Raw genomic sequence first — 18,727 nt, 5'->3', positions numbered from 1 at the left:
TGAGGATCTAGCAAATCAATAATGACATTGAAAAAGTGACAGTGTAAAAATGAAATGACTGGCATATTATTTGTAATCTGTCATGTTGAATGTTATTCCAAACCATTGTCTACATTATGTTATGTCACGCTATTGTGCATGCATTTCATAATTACAGTGGGCACTGATTTTTAAAATTGCATTTCCACTGTTGTAACAACAAATAAATTGACCAATTTAATATGCATATTCCAAAAAAGTGGTAATTTGCAATAAAAGACAATCAAATATGAGGAAAAAACAAAAGAAATGAAAATTGAAGCAATACAATTTTAGAAAGGGAGAAATGATTGGTCATTATTATTTGTGTTCTTAGTTACATATGATTCTACAAATGTCACACATCAACCACAAATGCATTTACAAAGTTATAAAACACCTATCATTATCTTTTCTCATAATAATAATAACAATAATAACAATAATAATAACAACAACAACAACAACAACAACAACAACAACAACAACAACAACAACAACAACAACAATAATAATAATAATAGTAACAATAATTATAATAATAACAACAGCACACAATGCAAATGATATATAGAAGCAATTTTGATGTCTTGCTGCAAGCATTTTTGATGTATATTTCATCTAAATGCAATGCCATAGCTTATTGATACACTGCGCACATTATTTTTAGCATAAAGCGTTATTGATGGCATTGCACTTGAATGAAAAATGGGACAGGTATCCAAAGGAGACATGCTGAAAATAAATAAGAAACATTAAGGCGATGTAGATTCACTGCCACTGGATATTTTGTGAGCTCGCTAGCTACGAAATAATGGATATACAGACCTGCCAACCTACCGAAGTCAGAAAGAGGGACATTGAGATCAAAACCTTGCATGTACACAAACCAGGTACGGTACCAACAAATTCAAAGACTTAAAGTGTGCAATACTTTCAGAATTCAGAGAAGGTTTTGCAGGTCTGAATTTATCATAATAGACTAAAGAGAATGCTATAGCAAATTTTAAAGTGACATTTTCATCATTTTCTGCTGTTCTTACATTTAAATTTGCCATCACTGAAATTTTCAGAAAACATGACTGTCCCTCATTTTCACTTTGGTAAACCCCAAATGAGGGACAGTCCCTCAAAATGAGGGACAGTTGGCAGGTCTGGATATACATAACTGAAATAATTGTTAGAAAATCTGACAAATTACTACAGGATTGTATATCATCCCTTAGTGTTGAAAAGGGAAAAAGAGAAAAGAAAACTGACCCCTGATATAACACAGGATTGTATATCATCCCTTAGTGTTGAAAGGGGGAAAAGAGAAAAGAAAACTGACCCCAGATATAACACTTATTTGTCTGACTTTTAAATGACACATTTTTGTAATGGGAAAGCACAACAAAATTAAGTGCATTTATCTTTGTGAATGAATAAGTACTACCCAGCAAAACACAAAACAATTTTGTAACATTTTCAAAAGGGCACGCAGAGGCTGCAAAAATCATTTAAATGTTGAGATATACAAGCATAAAGGTTAAAAAACATTTTAAAAACATCTCACATCATATTCCAAAACACTTTAAACAGTTGTCAGAAACATTTAGGCAACATTTTAAACTATATTTTGATATAGAACTCAACATTACAGGAATGAAACAAATAATTTGGTTTAAAAAACCCCCATTTATTCCTACACTATGCTAATGCTATCCTGCCTGTGATGCTAGGTAGGAAAGCTGGATAAAATGTTTAAAAATGTATAAATAGCTATAAAATGAAGTGAAAAAGAACATAAAGAAGTTCATAAAATATCGTATTGTAAACACATCAAAAGAAATAAGTCCCCCTCTGAACATGTCGTCATAACATTGTAAGGTTTCGTTTTGTACATAAAACTAACTTTGAAATAATTATATGACTGTTTACTAAGTGCTGTGTGAAAATGAGAGATTTCCATGACTTCAGGGCTGAATGAGCCTAAATTGAAGGCAAAAACTGCCCTTTTCAAAAGAAACAAAGTAGGCCTTTGCTTGTCACAAAAGTTGATTCATGGCTTGTTACTAATGGAAAACCCCATGTGTTTGAGTGCAGTTTAAAATCCTCACCAAGTGAACATTTATTGTAATGTGTATCGATTCTTGATCATTCAGCCATGCAAATCCCCTTGGTGATTTGTGAGTTCAACACAGTGAGTTGTAAGATGGCCAGTTCCATTCCTTGTCCCAATACGCCTTGCAGTTAACAAGCATAGGCCCACTTTGTGACTTTTGGAAAGGGCAGTTTTTGTCTTCAATTTAGGTTCATTCAGCCATGAAGTTATAGATATCTTTCATTTTCACAAAACACTTAGTAAACAATCATATAATTATTTCTAAGTAAATTTTATTGGTACAAAGTTTTACTTTACGATGTTATGATGAAATTTTCAGAGGGGGACTTATTTCTTTTGATGTGTTTATATTCCATTATTCTTTATAGCATCTTGAGCATGTGAGGGTACATTGTTAAAATGAGTGACTTTCAATAATTGTTGTTCTATTGCTGTTCATTTAATGAACCCATATTTACAGAGAGTTACTATATTCAGCAATGTGTTTTCACTTATATGTGGTAAAAAGTAGGAATTCTTTCTTTAAATCACACTATACATCTTTAAGTAATAGAATAGCAATAACAGCTAAGTTATATAGTTCAAATGAAGGTGCTACTCCTCATTCCAGAAAAATACAGCACTATTTTTTGGGGATTAACAAAATAGGCCTATTATCCAGTTTTACCAAATGAAACAAAACTAAATTGTAATACTTCAGTTAGTCTGGTATGTGATGGTTTGATTTTTAGTCTCTGCAGTATCGTTAGGCTGAACAAAATTGTTATATCTCAAAGCCCACACGTGTGTTCGTTTTTCTTAGCGTGTCCATGTCAGGTGAAACGGCAAATTAATTTTTTATTAATTTTTTTTTAAAATAGTTTTTTTGCCATAAAATCATGAAATTCTGACACAAATGTGGAAGAAAAGTAACTTGATTCGATACTCACACTGTTTAGGTATAAAACAATTGATATTTGTACTTCAATTGTGCAAATCAACCACAATTTCATGTTGTGTACTTTTGAACACTTGAAAATGACATGATATCTTAATTCAAAATTTTGTTTTAAAAAAATGTTTAAAAGAAATCGTTTTTGAAACTGCCATGGGCTTTGAGACACAGCATTATTTTTTCAGCCTTAGTTTCCTCTTGTGAAAAGAAAAACAACTTTAATTTTTTTTTTTTTGATTTGCTTACCATAATCTGCTAATGTACAGGCATGTGCAAATGCTACAAGCATATCCAGCATTGAAACACATTCAGCTAGCTTGTATAGACAACCAACATACTCTCTGATTTCATTCAACAACTCTGTTACAACACTGAATAATAAAAGAGATTTGTAAGCAACAAAATTACTATTGGCCAAGTGTGTGTGTGTGGGGGGGCACATTTGATCTGTAATTTTGTCAAAACAATTAGTGCAAAAAAAGTGAAACAAAATACAAAGGCCTTGATGAGTTGAGCTGAACTTTCAATTAAAGTATATTAATAATTTATTACAAGACCTGATGTGCCTTAACCACGGGGTTATGGGAGCTTCATGATTAGGCTGGTTGAAATTTGAACCGGTCACTTAAACTTATATCCTTAATAATATGCTGAGAAATGAATCTTTTTTTTTAGTCTAGCATGTCTGAAAAACTTGCAACAAAAAATTGTGAAGTATGCGATTTTATAATTTTATAATCCCAAGGCTCTAAAATGACAATTTAACATTAATGTATATTTCAAATTAGTTAAAAGTTAAAATCTTTATAATTACTTAACTAATGTGTCCTTCGTGCAGTCCAGCATTTATTCCAAAATGTCACGGCTTTTCTTGTTTTTTACATCCTGTAACTTGGGAAATGTGCCTTTTGTAAATCCTAAGGGGCCATGTTAACATTAATTTATATTTCTAACACATAAATATGTGCTGATTTTTTTATTTTATGATCCGAGCATCCACTTTTTATGACATTTTCAGTAAATATCCATGAAAAAAGCTTATTCCCAAGATTTCAGTTGACTCTGAGTTTGCGAGTTATGCATGATTATGTGTATTACACTGCTCCATAGTCTAGACAATGTGTTGTAATTTAAATTTCACAATGTTTTTGCTAAACGAATTAATCTGCAAGATTTGTTTTGTACATAAACATTATGCAGCCAGAGGTTTCCATTAGTATAAAAACCTAATTTTTTTTAGAAAAGTGGGGGAATGATGCTGTGAATCACAAAATGCCCTTTTAATAGCAACTAATGAGTCCTTCTTGGATCTATGATTCATGGATATCATATTCACCTACACAGCAAAACTTGACTATGATAATTTCACTATTGCTAAGTTCAAAATTATGGGGATATAAATACCAAAATTATTATAGACCTGTTATAACATGTATAAGGAACTCCTTTAAAAGATTTACTGTATCCAATTTATCACCCATGCCATTAACAATTTTGTGTGCATTAGAGGCTCTTGGCTCTAAAGAGATCTGAAGTATATAAAGAAGGAGGCATTGTTATTTGTTAACATCTCAACCATATCAAAGCAGGTATGTTGCAGTTATTTATTGATTTGGCCAGTGGACATGTTGAGATTTATACAGACTTGATTTCTTAAAAGCAAGTAATTTGCCTGCTTTTGTGCTTCCATTTGAATTTATATTTGGAACCAGAAAGCATCAAATTTTATTAGATTTGACAACATTATGAAAAATCTTCATTTGAATTTATATTTGGAACCAGAAAGCATCAAATTTTATTAGATTTGACAACATTATGAAAAATCTATGATTTAATGAGAAAATTAAACCATCCGCGCTGGTAGTAAATTCCACTTTTCTTTACTTTACCTCAGTTGTTCAGCTTAAAATTAAAAGGGGACATATCTGACAGTAAATGCTAACATTTTATGGAAAAGAAATACTATAATCTATTTTTATGGAAATGTTATAACATGGCTTTAAGTGTCAGAGGGACAGGTCTCTAGTTCAACTCCACAACCATTTATACCTATCCCCTGTTTTATTATATTATCATGCGTATTGGCCTCCCGGATTGGCCTGTGACACTTTACAGAGGGCAGAATTTTATTTAAAGGATGACTCTGGCAATCACAACATTATGCCTTATAATGTTAGAATAATAATTATCAAGCACGAATCACATGGTTTTGAATATTTTTAATATCGCGGGTTGAGACATTACTGGTCGACCTACGATAAATCTCCCAATAAAGCGGACTTAGTCACTGGCCAGTTCCAACAAATGCTTAAGTACAGGCCATACGGTTTGAATAGAAACTTAGAAACTTGCTTGACAAAACTTCGAAATTCTTTTGATATGGTAATCTACAGAAGATCTTATCTGATAACACAAAGGCCTACATGATTCTACTATACTATGTTAAATTTTATAAGACGGATTCAATTATTATAATTCTTCTTCACGAATGAAAAAGAAAATTGTCTGAATTAAAATTCTGCCGGCGCAGGGTTCGAACCCACAACCTCCGATTTCACAGTCGAGCGCTTACACTACTGTGCTATCAGTTCCGTCTTGATTTTGTTCATTATACTTATTAGCTCTTATTGATTACGGAATTAAGCGCATACACTTGAAATGCTATTACCGTACTTGTCTCTTTATACGCCGTAGAAGTGACGTCATAATCAGATTAACTGCCATAGCAATAGATGAATACAATTTTTGAATAGACCGCCCTGCACTACAAGCAGATTGCACTAATCACCTGTGTATGTCAGCAAACATAGATTGAATACAATACCGCTCTTTTCAAAGATACTTATCTTACAGGTGCGAATAATCAGCCTTTCTTTGACATCTATGGTTCAATACATCGGTACCGTGTGAACGTTGTAGTGCAGGGCGGTATAGCCAAAATTGTATTCATCTATTGCTATGGTAGTTAATCCGATTAAATACGTCACTTCTACGGCGTATAGGGTCTACTGAATCTCCAATCAATAATGAACCTTGCCTCTGACCATGGAAATAGTAGATGAGAAGGAATCACAATGAAATCGATCGCCTGTGACTAATCCCGCTTATCTATTCTTCATTACAAAGGAAGAGGACTCAACAAATTCCCTTTTGAGAACACTCATATTGCCGCCATCAGCGTGATTTGGTAGCATAACTGGAAATTCATAGCGATAAATCTTTGCGCACAAACAAATTTTGAACCGGTTGTTGTGAACTTAGTTGATGAAGCGCACTTTTAACGTTCATTTAGACTGGATTTTACAACATTTGCAACAGATTTCTGCATTTTCAGATGCAGAGAAGTCAAAACAATACAAATATTGTGAAATTTAATCAAAATACGTTGTATTTTCGACTAAAGACACTTTAAAAAAAGTTTTACATTTTGTAAGGATAATCGTATTTTCGCTGACCCCAAATTTATTTAAAATGTAAAGGTATAAAACAAGGTGTTCCGATTGTTTCCGAAAAATGGGAACAAATTCTATCATAAGACAAACGGAAAATCAATTCTATCAAATTGCCTTCATATGAGCCCCAGACCTCCCACATAGGTAAATTTGCCCCTAAATGTTTCAAATATATGACGTTCTACTTCCGATTTTGGTAATCCTTCCCACGAAGGCATTATTTTTGGCTATGTTATCCCATATGTCCCATAGTGCATTCATATTTCCCGCCCTTTCCTGCTCACAAAGCCGCATTTAGTCGATAAGCAATGGTCGCTTGACTGCAGCCTAAGAATTGAAAATGGCATGTCATGGAAATGTTACGTCACCGATGACCATCGTGTTGGGATATAATCCCGAGGATTATGATATAACAATAGCGGTTGAAGTGTATAGAAACGTGAATGTACATGTCTGCAATGTGTTTGGAACTTTGATGATGGTTCGTTGTGGTTCCTTCTCATCTTCTATTTCCATGAGATGACTGAAAATGGTCCTTTCAAATATTAGATTTTTTTGTCTTTGAATGACAAATTGGTTGAAAGAACTACATGTTTCAGCAGTAAAGGACCATTACCTCTATCTTCTCTGCCTCTACATAATTATCATTAAATTATTTGAAAAACTGAATTTAAATGGTAAAATGTGTAGTCGAAAATTAGCAAATTTTACTGAACTATAAAAACCTGAATAAAATTCCACCCCACCAAAAAATAAAGGGTATCAGATTGAAGCTGAGCCTTTCAACTAAATAAAGTTCTGTGTATGTGAAGTCCAATTTGGCTTAAGAAAGTCAAGACCACGCAAAATATCAAGCTTCTCAATTATAAACAGCCAGACAACGGGTCCTCATATTGAAAACAATAGTACGATTGAATGGTTTCCTGTTAGCAAAATGCATACATCACCCTGTCCTTGTATACTACAAAGGCCCCATTGTTATTTAGATAGATGGCTAGCTACACAACAACGCACTGCCAGGAAAAAAACTAGGCGCGAAATTCTATCTGTATATTCAATGCAATGGTCACTGACCTCAATCAATGAACTAAATTAATAATAATATAATAATATTCTATTACCCCCACGACCCATTATTCAAAATCGCGCACTGTGTTTTGTTGAAACGCGTCACGTGACAGACCATTAATTAGCGATAAAGTGTCAAGGGCAACAAACTTTATGTTCTTCTATCATCACAGCGCACAGCAGAGCGCACAGCATACCTGCTTATGTAGGGGAGAATGGAAAGGGGTGTGTTATTGTATGTGCATACCTACTTATAGGGGAGAATGGAATGTTAGGTTGTGTTATTGGAATGTGCATACGCTTTGGCTACACGTATGCGCTCCACCTTGAGGTAAACTTGCTTCGACCAACAATACCTCGTCTACCCTTAAAGGACATCAAGAATAGAGGTTATCCACTTTACTCATGCGTGACTTCTAACAAAAGGCACTGGTTCCCGTAGTATTCCTCATTCAAACTAATTCAATGCACAACCTCGGAGTTACCTGCATGACTTTGGCGGGCTATTTTGAAATAGTCATGGTTGCACATGCAGGTACTTCTTTTGAAAGTCCTAAACAAGGTATAGGAGTCGCTGGTAGGATATGCAGCTTATAGAGCACGGATAACCTTTATATGACTAAGTAATTGTTGGGCTCACTATCGACGATCACCGAGTAATGTCAGATGACCCCTGGGTGACCTTGGATGACCCCAAAATGACCTAAACTTATAACTCTAAATGTTGACTGTACCCACCAAGTTTCATGCCCATATATGAGTTTTTACTAATTTGACCTCAGATGACCCGTGGTGACCTTGGATGACCCCAAAATGACCTTCAAAAATGTTGCTTTAATGTTAACTGTACCTACCAAGTTTCATGCCCATACGACACTTTTTAGAAATTTGACCTCAGATGACCCCTGGAAGAGGAGACCGGTGTCAGATGACTTTGAAACGAACATAAACATCTTCTTGCCAGGACAGAACTACACCCACCCACCGAGTTTGAGCCCCGTATGACCTAGTTTCATGCCCATATGACAGTTTTTAGTCATTTGACCTCAAATGACCCCTGGGAGGGGGTCCCGGGGTCGGATGACTTAACGAACATAAACATCTTCTTGCCAGGACAGAACTACACCCCCCCCCCGAGTTTGAGCCCCCTAGGACCTAGTTTCATGCCCATATGACAGTTTTAGTCATTTGTCCTCAAATGACCCCTGGGAGGGGGCCCGGGGTCGGATGACTTAACGAACATAAACTTCTTCTTGCCAGGACAGAACTACACCCACCCACCGAGTTTGAGCCCCGTACGACCTACGACCGCCCCACATTAGCAGTCACAGACAAAACCTAAATCTACAGAATATATCCATTACTCGCCGATACTCGAAAGAGCTCAAAATAAATAATTTTCTTGATGTCCTTTAACATGTTTCCATAGTTAGCCATGGTTAGCCATGGAGATCTATTCTGTAGAACTGACCAGTGACTAAGTCCGCTTTATTGGGACGTCTATCGACCATCGACAAGTAATGAGACGGCTGTTTTAATTCGTTTTTATGGTCATTATGAGTTTGTTTAAAATAAAACCATGTGATTCGTGCTTCATAATTAATTTTCTAACATATAAGGCATAATATTGTGATTGCAGGAGACATCCTTTAAATGATGAGTGAAGTAGTTTGATGGAGTCTATAGAATTTTATTCCTTCAGTGTCAAATTGGTCCACTTTTTGTGACACTTTGATTTCGTTGAAACTTTCAGAGTTCAACCTGTACTCACATGTTTGTCATCAGATAGATTTCATCAAGTGCCTCTTTAACACGATCTGAAAAATAAAGTGACATATGAATTCAATTGGGTAAGATGAAGCAAGACATGTTCCCACACAAAATGATAGTTAACTTGTAAAATATTTTTGAGTTTATGTGCACATAGATTTCTCATGTGATGCGATCAAGCAATTAATTTTGTAGATTTTTAAGGGAAATAGTAGTTTTATGCCACATGAAATTGCTTATTTATAAACTGCAAACAAATGCACATGTGTAGTAGTACAACCTGTGGTATACTCGATGATGCTGCAATCCCATTTTCCATCACAACATTGCATATGAAATACTTCATGCGAGTACCACTATCACTAGGAAAGTGTTCCTGGTAGGGCCTACTGCGTGATTGCTCATGCTTTTGGTGAAGTCACCAACTACTCAACCTTGATTTAACAGCAGCCAATCAAAATTGCTTAGTGCTGTGACACTGAACAAAGTTGAACAAAGCCATGGGGCAAGGAAGACAAGTTCCCCCTTCTTGTATGCTGTCTGCCAGATTTTATGGGTTTTTAGGCTTTTTTGCATCAAATTTTGTTCCCTCTGAACCTCACCTTGCCCCTCCTGCATGTTTGGTGTTTGATATTGGATCACAAGGGTCTTTTATATTGGCTGGGAATATCAAATACATGCTGCTGCTGATAGTCTTGAGATTTAATTATGTGAAGTATGATAATAGTGATCAAATTGATATATCCAGTACTTACCATTCAATTGAATCTTTTGTATGAACAGCACCAACCAGAACATGTTGATTAAAAATAAAATAAAAAGTGGGGTTTGAATAATTATTAGTTGGTTTCAAATATATTGAAATCTTAAGGACAATATATACTCCAAATATAATGATGTAGAACATTTGTTCCAAAAGTATTCCTTATTCAATCTATTTCCATTTATTTTTTGTTTGTTGATGGAAAATCAATTATATTTGATGTCAAAATGTCTGGTGGAAATATATTGATATTATATCATGAAACATTTGTTAGAAGTTATACATGACTGGAAATAGAATAGGAATAGAATAAATAATAAAGACATGTTGCATTAAATATTATGCAACACCAAATAAAAAAGTATTCAGTGCGCCTTGAAATATGAAACAGGTGTTTGCGAAACATTCACAAAGGCAATATTGATGGGAAAAAGTCTTTTGTTAAGGAACAAATGGACAGTATTATTTAAGTTTTTTCTTTCCAATTTTCCAAACTAGCAGTCAAGTATCCAATCATTTATAGACCAGATAAAATACGTTACTACAATGTCGTTACTCACTGCAAAGTCACTGAATGGATTAGGTCATGTAATCATATTATGAGAACTTTGTATAAGTCATTAAATTAAACTTTCTGAACAGAAGGAAAAGAAAAGAAGCATGCATAACTGGTAAAGTGTCCACAGACTGAGTTCCTATTTTCTATGTCACTGTGAAAACAGCAGTCATCAATTAAATTAAATTTAATATTAACATTAGAAAGAAAAAGAAGAAAATAGCTAAATATGTAAAACATAGAGATGACTGTATTAGCTAGAACAAACTGAGCTAAAACTGAATAAATAGTCTCTTAAAGTGAAGAGTCTAAGGCTTTTTGACTTACCAGATCCTTGGTGGTACATGTAATTGTACTACGGGATTTGACAACCTTCAAGAACACTGATGGGAGCTGATCAGTAGATACTGAATTCTTGCCACCATTGTACATCTGGATGACAAACCCACGAGTGCTATTGAAACTGGTCTTAAGAGGCAGGTTGTATTGCTCACCAAGCTGCTTGATTAGCTCTGCATGCAAAAAACTTAATGTGTGAATGTGTGCATAGTGGGGGTGCGTACGTGTTGGCCGACAAACGAGGACACACACAAGATTTTTCACCCTAAACTGTGGACCTACTTCCAACCGAGGACTGTCCTCGGTCTCAAACTGCTGCAAAAGACCTCAAATGCATACTAGATGCTTTAAACGCTATTTGCCTGAAACCGAGGACCACACATGTAAAAACTACCGTCCGCAGGGGTGATGGCTAAAATTCCGTTCAGTATTATACACAAAAAAATCCGCCATTTTAGTCCACGGTTAGGCGATGAAAACATCATACACACGTCCTCGGTTAGATAGCAAAACACAATGTCCACGTTTGGAGGCGAACACAGACAGGGGTGGGTGTGTGTATGTAACGACCTGCAAACAAAGATACAAAGATGCACACCCAAAAATAGCAGCAGAGCTACCGAAGACACCCCGCAACATAGAACATCCATGATTTCCTCTACCTATACCAGCGTATTGCAAACAATGTAAAAATGCATTATAAGACCATATAGTGATTGTTGCTGAAAAGTCAGGTGTCGGTTGAATAGTAAAATGTCAGTTGTCGCTTGGATAGTAAAATGTCAGACAGGTCCACGGTTTGGAGCTTAGCTTCTTTGGGTGTGCAAAGCCCGTAGTTAAATAGGAAAAAGTTGTAGGTTCTGGTTTGCAGGTCTTTACAAGTGGAAGTGTGTGCGCACATTGGTAAGTGGTGCAAACTGTGGACCTTCTCAATACACTCATGTAAAATGGTCACAAATTGTGTCTTGATCATGCAAGTGAGGTAGGTATAGGACTAAGGACATATGCATTGCTTCCTAGATGTATATTGGATCCAGGAGGTTTCCTGTTTTACCAATTAAAATCCATGTATTTTAACTGTGTGAGTCCCCAGTCGTGTTCATTGATGACACATAACACCTGTATCATGTGTGCATGTTTGTAAGGACCTTGTTTCACTGTCCACATAACCATGATAACACTTCTTTGTGAGGTCTTAATTCCATGAATGCTATTTTACAAGTACATTTTTAACAATTTCAATAATACGGTTTAAAAGTTCAGGGAATTACAACAATTTGTCGCTCAGATGACATACTAGCATATCAGTCTTTTTTGACAAAATAAGATAAGTTTCATAATCTATGCATTGTGACAAACTTTCAAAACAGGCATGTCAATAATGAATTAGATATTATCACTAATTAGGTTTGGCGTATCTCACTCAATGGGAAAATTGTGTACAACGCTCCCCACATTTTGGATGACATAGTAGCATATCAGTGGCATACGGCAGTGTTCGAAATAAGCACTTATCCTCTTGTCCCCTTGTCCAAAAATCACTGGGGACAACCATATTGAGCTATGTACTTATCCCCTGGACAACCACTATTTGGATTCTTTGCACTCAAAAACATAACTTATATATTTTGGGGACAAACAAAATGTTTTGAGGACAAGCAGAATTCATGCTTTAGTTGTCCTCGGGACAACCTCCATATTTTCCTTATTTCGGACACTGGCCGCATACGTCACTATGTCGTAAATATGTGTCATATATGCCACTATGTCGTAAATATGTGTCATATGCCCTACTTCAGTATATCGCGGTTGTGGAGCTAATACGAGTATGAATTCAACCATGATTCAACATACTGACGTATCGCGTATCACATGTTGTATGTCAATTTTGAACAGAGAATCATATTTGACATACTGACGTATTTAATTAAAATTAATTGGTGAATGAGAACAATGTATTTCATAAATTCAATGTAACTTAAATATTTATTTTTTCATATCCATTCAAGAAATGGGTACATTTTAATTGAGGCAATGTATGACAAACGGGTACAAGTTTCAAAAACTTTTTATGCGATTTTCTCAAAATGGCCATTTTCGTGAAACGTCACTATGTCGTCCGAGCGTCGAATTGATGTGGGAAAGAAGCAAATAGAGGGAAAAGGAGCAAGCTATTCTAATTGTCTTATTTTGTCATATCTTTTTTAACCTTTTTATCATATGTGAGCAATTTTGTCACTTCTTGGGAAGTGAAGAGTGCTTAGTAATTTTCAATTTGAATGACTCGCAAACATACCTCTTATATCGTCCACTATTTCTGTGTATGTTCTTCTTGCAACATCCAGCAAGCCTGAAAAGATATTAACAAATAAATATGAACATAAAATTTAAATCTATTACTAAATGTTATTTATAACAATTAGTTAAAATAAAGATTAGAAAATATGTTTTCTAAAATTTAGAATGCAGAACTTGAAATTAGTCTTTGTACAAGTCTTTGGCTTGATTGTCACAGGATACGAAAAACACCCCAAAAATGCATGTTTTGACCCTTATTTCCAAAAATTGACCACATATTAAAATTTGACTTTCATTGTCAGTTAGAACTGACTAATAGTGAACTGACTAAGGGATTAGGATTTAGCTATGTTTCATTTGCCATCAATTTCAAAGAGCAGATCAAACTTGCCCAACAATTAAAGGTAGCCTGGCAAAGTGAAATCATTCTTAATCAATTTATTGCTGTGTAAGCAACCAAAGAGTTATCCAATTATTATTTGTTTCAGCTACAGTGACACCTCATGCAAAAGTATAATTGTCCTGAGATGTTGACTTGAATGAAAATTAGCTTCATAAGAAGTTTTTTTGGGTTATCTGATCCAGGGTTGTCAAACCCGAACAAATTAAATCAAATCAAAAGAAGACCAGGGGGGTATGTGTTAATTTTAATTGTTTATTAAATACACTACAGAGCTATATTGATTAATTTAAAAGTAAAAATACATCTAAAAGTTCAAGAAACAAATGAGATGGAAGAATACCTAGAACAGGTAATAAAATTTGGGACAGATCAGAAAAAACACCAGTCTGTTGAAAAATAAGGGAAATAGGTATGAGTGCTACACGAACCATAAATAATTGTTATCTAATTATTTCTAGTTTATTCAATTGAAAGTTTTGAGAAATTCAATTAATGAATAGATTTAAGAGATGTGCATTACAGGTGTAAGGAAGCTATGACACTGATCAAGCATGTGGGGTCAGATTTTGAACTACAATATTGAATATTGCAACAAGCTTGATTAAATTTGAAACAATTTCTTCTTTCATTTTCCCTTTATACATATGGCACTTTTTTATTTTGCAATATCAGCTGGTAGTATTATTCCATAAAGGGACAGACAGGTCTACCAAATTATCAAGATATTTTATTACTGAAAAAGCTGTATCAAAAAGGTCTAGCTTGAGCACAGGGCCATAGAAAAGACACAGAACCTAGAAAAAGGTCTGTGACCTGACAAGAGAAAATAAATTCCACATGGGCTTGACATTTCTGTAACGTGCCAGCTTTACAATTCTACCATGTGATTAGATTATTTACAAATTATATAAGTTGTTATTTATCCCTCCACCCATGGGCAGACAGATAAAACACAACAACTGCTCTCAAACTAGCTGTTTTTCCGGATATCATAATGGTGTTTTAATGATGACAAGAGTCTTCAGAAAAACAAAGACTTGCCAATCTATTTTATGCATGACTCGGTACATATTTATGGCGATTAATGCAAATTGAACCAATACTGCATTGTCAGCATGCGGTCAGCACATTGCCTGCAGAAAAACAAATAATGTGAATCAAATTGTTTTTGATCCCTACCCCACCACTTAAGCACTTTCTAGATTCTTGAGCAACCTGGGCAAAAAAAAACAAAACAAAAAAACTGGGGTCAACAATTAACAATTTCAGTAGGCAAGAAATATTTTTACCAGTTTCGGGCGCCATTCTGTATCATTGCCCTGGGTGCCACAACCCCAAGCTATGTCACTGAGCTATGAACAATTGAATGGAGCTTCATCAATACCGCTGTTTGCTTCCTTTTTGCCAATATTTTTCTGATGAAAACAATTTTAATGACTAATCCTTCACTTCTAAGCCATTCCTAAAAAAATTGAATATTATTTTACTCCTTTGCAGAGATCACAGAGAATGCCTTTAATATCCACTCATCTGTGTAAAGCCATTTCCTTGATCACATAGGCTACAATCAGCCGCAATTAAAGGCCATTAATTTACTAAAAGGGGTAGTTCCCAATACTGTGTGAAAAGCTGCAGCACATGAAATTAGAGTACTTGCATAACAAATACATTTTTAGTTAATTAACCCCCTTTCTAACAATTGTATGTACGCATGCCATGTCGAGACTTGCTATATAATTTGACAATAGTCTAAACATACAAGGGCAGAAATAGTCTTAATACAATATTCAAAAACTGTTTGTGCTTCTAGCTGCCATTATTTATAATTATATTCAAACCAAGAGGAATATGATTGTATAATATGCGAACCCCTGTGAGAAGTCTTGCCCCCCTCAACATGCTTAATGGTGTCAGAGAGCCAAACCATGTGTATGCTATCATGCTCCCTCTGCTTGCTCTGTAGGTTGTTCTGCTTGTATATAAGAAAGTGCTTCAAGTTAAAGTTTAATAATTTGAAACTCTGGTTACTACTTCGAGGGCATTACAATCCAAAGAATTGTATCTGTTACCTTGAATTACATCACATTGTCATGTTTATAACTTCAAAGACACTAAAGCTAATACTATGGCAATAATTAGGTTACATTTCAAAAATGCATCCAAAACTTAGGCCCTAGAATAGTAGAAAAGACACAAAACCTAGAAAAAGGTTCCAAGGTCTGTGGCCTGACACAGTATGAGAAATTAAATTCAAATGGGCTAGACATTTCTTCCGCTCTACTGCCGGCCTTACAATTCTACCATGAGATTAGATTATTTACAAATTATATACATTGTTATTTATCCCTCCACCCATGGTCAGATTGAATATGAAAAATTACTACTCACAAGCATATTCAGCCTGATTAAATAGATAAAATAGATCCATGTTGGCTTGAGCGCCTCTAAACATGTAAAGAGAGTTTTAAGCATCCATGTGAGGGAGGTGGAAACTTGTTAAGGGAATTAAAATGCAATATTTCCATTTTATCATGAGATTGATTGAATTCATGAATTGGATTGTCAGGTTGAAAAGAGTTAAATTATAGCTCATGAGAAATCAGAACTACACAAAATTGATATAAAGGGTGTTGGCTCTGAAAATGGTCATGGTCGACTTTTTTTGTGTACTGATATAATATGTTGGCAAAAATGTGTGAATTGCTTCATCCCTCTTTGACTATTTGCATGATAATGAACCAAATCCAAACTTTGTTGATCAATACCCCCCCCCCCCATATTTTAGATTCTCAAGCACCCTGGGCAAAAAATTTCGAACACTATCAGGAATTATTCCCCCATTCTATTTGAACGCATTCAAATTATGGTCAAAGTTTACTTCAGGTGAGCCAAAAAATGCTATCGAGGTTTGCAAACAAGTTATTTGGAATAATAAGCATGTTCTGATTGGTAAAAAGTCGGTGTAGTACTCTAAGTTTGAGGAAGCAGGCTTCCACACAATTTACGATTTCATTGATGACAAAGGCAATTTTAAGAATTTTGCTAACAGGATGGAATAGAAATGATGTTTGGACTAATCGATTAATGCAATTCCAAAAAGTTGGCTTGACATGATTCGTCGGGAGGGGACGACCCTTCCAGAGGACTCGGGTATAGTGATCAACTTATCAAGAGGAAGTGTTCCACTTCTGAAACTGAAGTCCAGGGATGTTTATAAGTCATATATTGATAGTATAAAAACTGATCCTGTTAGTCATTAAAAGAGTTTATAATATGACCGAAGCCAAATGTTACGAGTTGTATTTAATGCCTTTCAGAGCTATGCTAGATGTGAAATTAAGATGGCTTCAGTACAGAATTACTCATAACATTTTGCCAACTAATGACTGGATGTACAAAGTTGGTTTAGTTATATTGTTGTTAATATCTTGAAGCTTGAACATTTTTGTGCACAAAGAAAATTGAAGTTGGATTTGCATTTTAAAAAGTGGGATCCCTTTCTCAGTTTGATTTGATGCATTATATCTTGGATATCTTAGTTAGCCTTCATTGTATTATTACATGTATAATTGTACTGGATTTTTAAATTCATATCAATTTCATGACCCCATTCATATGCTTGTCTCGGCCCAGTGGTGAATATTGTATTGTGTTTTAAAATAATTATTGACTAAAGCTCGCTGCAGACTCCAAGTGTTCTGCATCAAATCTGTAGTCTATTGAGCCCTTTACCACTCTGGCATTTGTCTGTATTGTATATTCTTTTTTGTGCTTGTATCATTATTGTACTGTTTTGTTTGCAAAGAATGAAATGATTTGAATGAAAGCCTGTTTTCGGGCATGAAATACAAAAAAAAAAGAAGAAAAAAAAAGGTTAGATTATTCTGTGGAATAGGACCAGATGATTTAAATTACATTCTCTTGAAAAACAGCAAACCAAATTACTTGGCTACTTTGCCAACCACATTACAATCCAAAGAACTGTAACTGTTACCTTGAATAGAGGTTATCCATGTTCTATAAGCTGCATATCCTATCAACGACTGCTATACTGTGTTTAGGACTTTCAAAAGAAGTACATGCTTGTGCAACCATGACTGTTTCAAAATATCCCGCCAAAGTCATGCAGGTAACTCCGAGGTCGTGCACTGCATTGGTTTGAATGAGGAATACTACGGGAACCAGCGCCTTTTGTTAGAAGTCACACATGAGTGAAGTGGATAACCTCTATTATATCACATTGTCATGTTTGTATCACTTTAACTTCAAAGACACTTACAGTTAATTTTTTATTAATTCTGTGATCTGAGCTGTGCGCCGAGCAACAAGACGGTTGACCCATTGGTTGTTGGCATGGCGTGTAGTAGGTGACCTTGTCACTTTTGCGCTATCGCAGATCACCAGCGCGTACCCGGACCATGGAAGTAATAAAATATTTACTGTAAGCTAATACTACATACCTGCCAACTTTTGAAAACTAGAAATAGGGACACTTGTGAAGCGGAGCGAGCTTGCGACGCGGGCGTAGCGCTCGTGACTACGGCCAGGGGCTTGCTTAAGGGCCCCTGATGGGGTCGAGGGGCAAAGCCCCGGAAGCCAGAGGGTTTCTACACATTTTACACTACAGGAGACACCATTTCTGAGGGGAAATTACATTTAAATGGATTAAAAAATAAGGTTATTTTGAGAAAACAAACCTAGATAACAGCCTTGAAGAATACCTATTATACATGCAATCTTCTTCAAGGCTGTTATCTTGACTTGTTTTCTCAAAATTATACCATAAAATATGCAAAGTAGGTACCTAAGCCCAGGCAATGTTAGCAGATTTAGCACCCCAAAAGACCACTTTTGACATAAAAACCTGTTTTAGACTTTTTTAAAAAAATGCTTCCTTCATCCTAAAAAAGTGGTTTCAAATGTTCAGTTTCCTATACTTTTGTACATGAGAGACAAAGTTCTTTTTTTTTTTTTAACATGGCCTACGTAGCTGAAATTGATTATATCATGCGCAATATAAAA

At 35.2% G+C, this 18,727-nt stretch overlaps 1 protein-coding gene across 1 annotated transcript in view; it reads right to left on the bottom strand.

Annotated features, from left to right (window-relative positions):
- Positions 1-18,727, bottom strand: part of LOC140147758 (mutS protein homolog 4-like) — a 98,886-nt gene that overhangs the window by 54,456 nt on the left and 25,703 nt on the right. Inside the window, exons 14-18 of the mRNA XM_072169515.1 lie at positions 13,301-13,354; positions 10,993-11,177; positions 10,102-10,114; positions 9,348-9,393; positions 3,303-3,427 (exon numbers count right to left, since the gene is read on the bottom strand). Of these exons, the coding sequence (XP_072025616.1) occupies positions 3,303-3,427; positions 9,348-9,393; positions 10,102-10,114; positions 10,993-11,177; positions 13,301-13,354 (423 nt within the window). The remainder of the gene's footprint in view (positions 1-3,302; positions 3,428-9,347; positions 9,394-10,101; positions 10,115-10,992; positions 11,178-13,300; positions 13,355-18,727) is intronic.

Source organism: Amphiura filiformis, chromosome 3, assembly GCF_039555335.1.
Source record: "Amphiura filiformis chromosome 3, Afil_fr2py, whole genome shotgun sequence".
Taxonomy (NCBI): Eukaryota; Metazoa; Echinodermata; class Ophiuroidea; order Amphilepidida; family Amphiuridae; genus Amphiura; species Amphiura filiformis.
Note: the sequence above shows the minus strand (reverse complement) of the source record. Positions and strands in the feature narration are given on the sequence as shown.